General features: G+C 33.7%; 1 protein-coding gene across 1 annotated transcript; it reads left to right on the top strand.

Annotated features, from left to right (window-relative positions):
* Positions 1 to 1,761: 1,761 nt before the first annotated feature.
* LOC138368037 (variant surface antigen B-like) lies at positions 1,762 to 2,172 on the top strand. Its single transcript, XM_069330333.1, has one exon. The coding sequence runs from the start codon at positions 1,762 to 1,764 to the stop codon at positions 2,170 to 2,172; it is 411 nt and encodes a 136-aa protein (XP_069186434.1).
* Positions 2,173 to 3,238: the final 1,066 nt, after the last annotated feature.

Genomic DNA, 3,238 nt, shown 5'->3' with positions numbered 1-3,238 from the left:
TCAATCACTCATCAATCAAGCAGAGCTCTATGAAGAACTTGAAGTACCACAAGAAATATCACAATCCATCATCGATCAAACATTGCAGTTAGTCATCAGCCAAATAGAGTCCTCTAAAGTACCTCAAGAGGTACTACAATCCATAATCCAGCAAACATTACAATCCGTCATCAAGCAATCCACTTTAAAATTATTATTCACTTCATTTATTGAAGATATAAATACTTATAAAGGTCTCTTCATTGTTCCCAAACCACCATTTTTGTATAATCCTAAAAATATCGCCGAAACTGACAAGACATTAATACAACCCTTAAATGACTTTCTTTCAAATTATAATCAAGCCCACATATATTTTCATAAAAAAGATTCATTTTACATAAATAAAGTTAGGACAATTTTTAATTTTGATTTGGGATATTATACAAAAAATCCAATTATTTTAATATTTCCATGGAATATTTCAGATTTTACACCTGCCATTTATACAGATCTAAGTGAAATAGAAGACAACAAATTAAAGAACAATTTTATAAAATTATATAAACAAGGAAAAATAGTTGACATGAACAAGTTATGGATTTCATGTACCCATGCAACAAGTTATCATATATATCTTCAGGGATTTTATATGAGTCAGTTTCCGATTAAAGAGAATTCTTTGCCCCCATTTGTTATTATGGAACTTGAACTCCAAGACGGTAATAATGAGGTGGAATGTAAAATGTTGGCTAAGAATATTAATTCCTCAGACACATTTGCTAGCATTAAATTTAACATTAATGTGGAAATCAGGGAAGAAGAAACGGGAAAAGAACCACACAGAGGAGGAGAATTACAAGATGCAGGAGAAGGAGTAGGTGGAGAATTACAAGATGGAGGAGAAGGAGTAAGAGGAGAATTACAAGACGCAGCAGGAGTAGGAGGACAATTACAAGATACTGGAGAAGGGGTAGGAGGACAATTACAAGACGGAGGAGAATTGCGAGATGCAGGGGAAAGGGTAGGAGGAGAATTACAAGACGCCGGAGAAGGAGGAGGAAGAGGCGGAGGAGAATTACAAACAAGTGAAAATGAGTCCTCTGGCGTTCCTCACGTCATCAGTCAAATGGAATCCGTCGAACTACCTCATGAATTACGTCGAGAATTATTACAATCCTCCATCTGTCAAGCAGATTTTAATAAACTACCGCAGGAAACAAAAAATACGCCCAAGAAACAAAAGAATTCGTTTGTCAATCAGATTCGTCTGAACTTTGAAAATCCAAAATGAAATCCAAACTTGTAGAATCATTATTCTCGCCATTTATCGAAGACATAAAAAGCTATAAAGGTCTCTTTATTGTTCCCAAACCACCCATTTCGTATAATCCTAAAAATACTGCCGAAACTGACAAGATATTAATTCAACTCCTTAATAAATTCCTTAGTTATTATGATAAAATCCACAAATACTTTATCAATGGTTATCGTGCATATTACGTACATAAACTATATAAAAATTCTAATATTGATAGGGGATATTATACAAAAAATCCAATTATATTAATATTTCCATGGAATTTCCATAATTTCATACCTGATATTTATACAGATCTAAATGAAATTGAAGACGTCAAATTAAAGAACAATTTAGACGCATCATGTATAAAATTACAAAAGGAAGGAAAACGATTTGACATGAACAAATTGTTGATATCACGTACCCATGCTGCATGCCAAGATATATTTCATTGTTGATTTTTTACGAATAATTTCCCAATGAAAGAAAATTCACTATCCCCATTTGTGGTTATGAAACTTGAACTTGAAGACGGTAATAATGAAGTGGAATGTAAAATGTTGGCTAAGAATATTAATTCCTCAGACACATTTGCTAGCATTAAATTTAACATTTATGTGGAAGTCGGAGAAAAAGAAACAACAAAAGAATCACAAGGAGAAGGAGGAGGAGGAGAATCACGAACAATAGGAGGAGAAGGAGGAGGAAGAGAATCACAAACAGTAGGAGGAAAAGGAGGAGGAAGAGATTCACAAACAGTAGGAGGAGAAGAAATAGGAAGAGAATCACAAACAGTAGGAGGAAAAGGAGGAGGAAGAGATTCACTAACAGTAGGAGGAGAAGAAATAGGAAGAGAATCAGAAACAGCAGGAGGAGAACGAGGAAGATAATCACAAACATTAGGAATGCACATAGCACAGTTATTACAAGCTCGTTATGGAGGAGAAGAATCCCAAACAGTAGGAGGAGAAGGAGGAGAACCCCCCACCAAAAAGATAAAAACTGGATTCAGCTATGCAGAACAAAATGTTCCAAGCAGCACGGACTATGACGAATCTCTCAATTTGAAGTACTGGGAAAGCTTTTAGGCACATTAAAAATAATCGTTTATGGTTCGTTTTCATTAAAAAACACAAGGTCGTTTTAAAATATTAGATCTATGAAACCTCTCTTAATATCATTCTAATTACATTGTCAATTATTTTTTTAATAGATGCACTCAATCAACATTATAAGATGCAGTTGGTGCATTGGGAAAGCTTTTAGGCACATTAAAAATAATCGTTTACGGTTTGCTTTCATTAAAAAACCCAAGATCGTTATAAAATATGAGATCTATGAAACCTCTGTCAATATCATTCCAATCGCATTGTCAAATATTTTTTTATAAATGCTCACAACATTATAAGATGCAGTTGGTGTATTGGGAGAGCACTTTAAAATGGTTCGTTTTCATTAAAAAACACTAGATTGCTTTGAAAAATTAGATCTATGAAACCACTCTTAATATCATTCCAATCACATTGCCAATGATTTATTTTTATAGATGCACTCAACATTATAAGATGCAGCTTTATGTATTGGAAAAGTTATTAGGCACCTTAAGTGTTAAGAACTAATATTGGGGAAGTAGGTAATATTGATGTCAACATTGAAAATAGTAATTCAATTGATATGTCTATTTTTAGTTCTTCCCAGAAAGTAGGATGGGAATCAATCCCTCTGAGAATTGTATAAGGTAATGATCATGTCTCGAGTTAAGAACAATACCTTCTACTCCATCTGTCTGAGGGGTCTTTATCAGGTGAAATAGTCTCTATATAAACATCTCCCAAATATTAGATAAAGTTTACTTCCCTCATTTTTTGGCCCTCTCATAGGGGAATTTTAATTTTATTTACTCGGGGATATAAAAGGCCCAGGGATTTTATATACTGTGGTATATAAAACATTACA

Source organism: Procambarus clarkii, chromosome 24 (genome assembly GCF_040958095.1).
Source record: "Procambarus clarkii isolate CNS0578487 chromosome 24, FALCON_Pclarkii_2.0, whole genome shotgun sequence".
NCBI classification, from domain to species: Eukaryota; Metazoa; Arthropoda; class Malacostraca; order Decapoda; family Cambaridae; genus Procambarus; species Procambarus clarkii.
The sequence above is the reverse complement of the archived record's forward strand: the minus strand, read 5'-3'. Positions and strand labels throughout refer to the sequence as shown.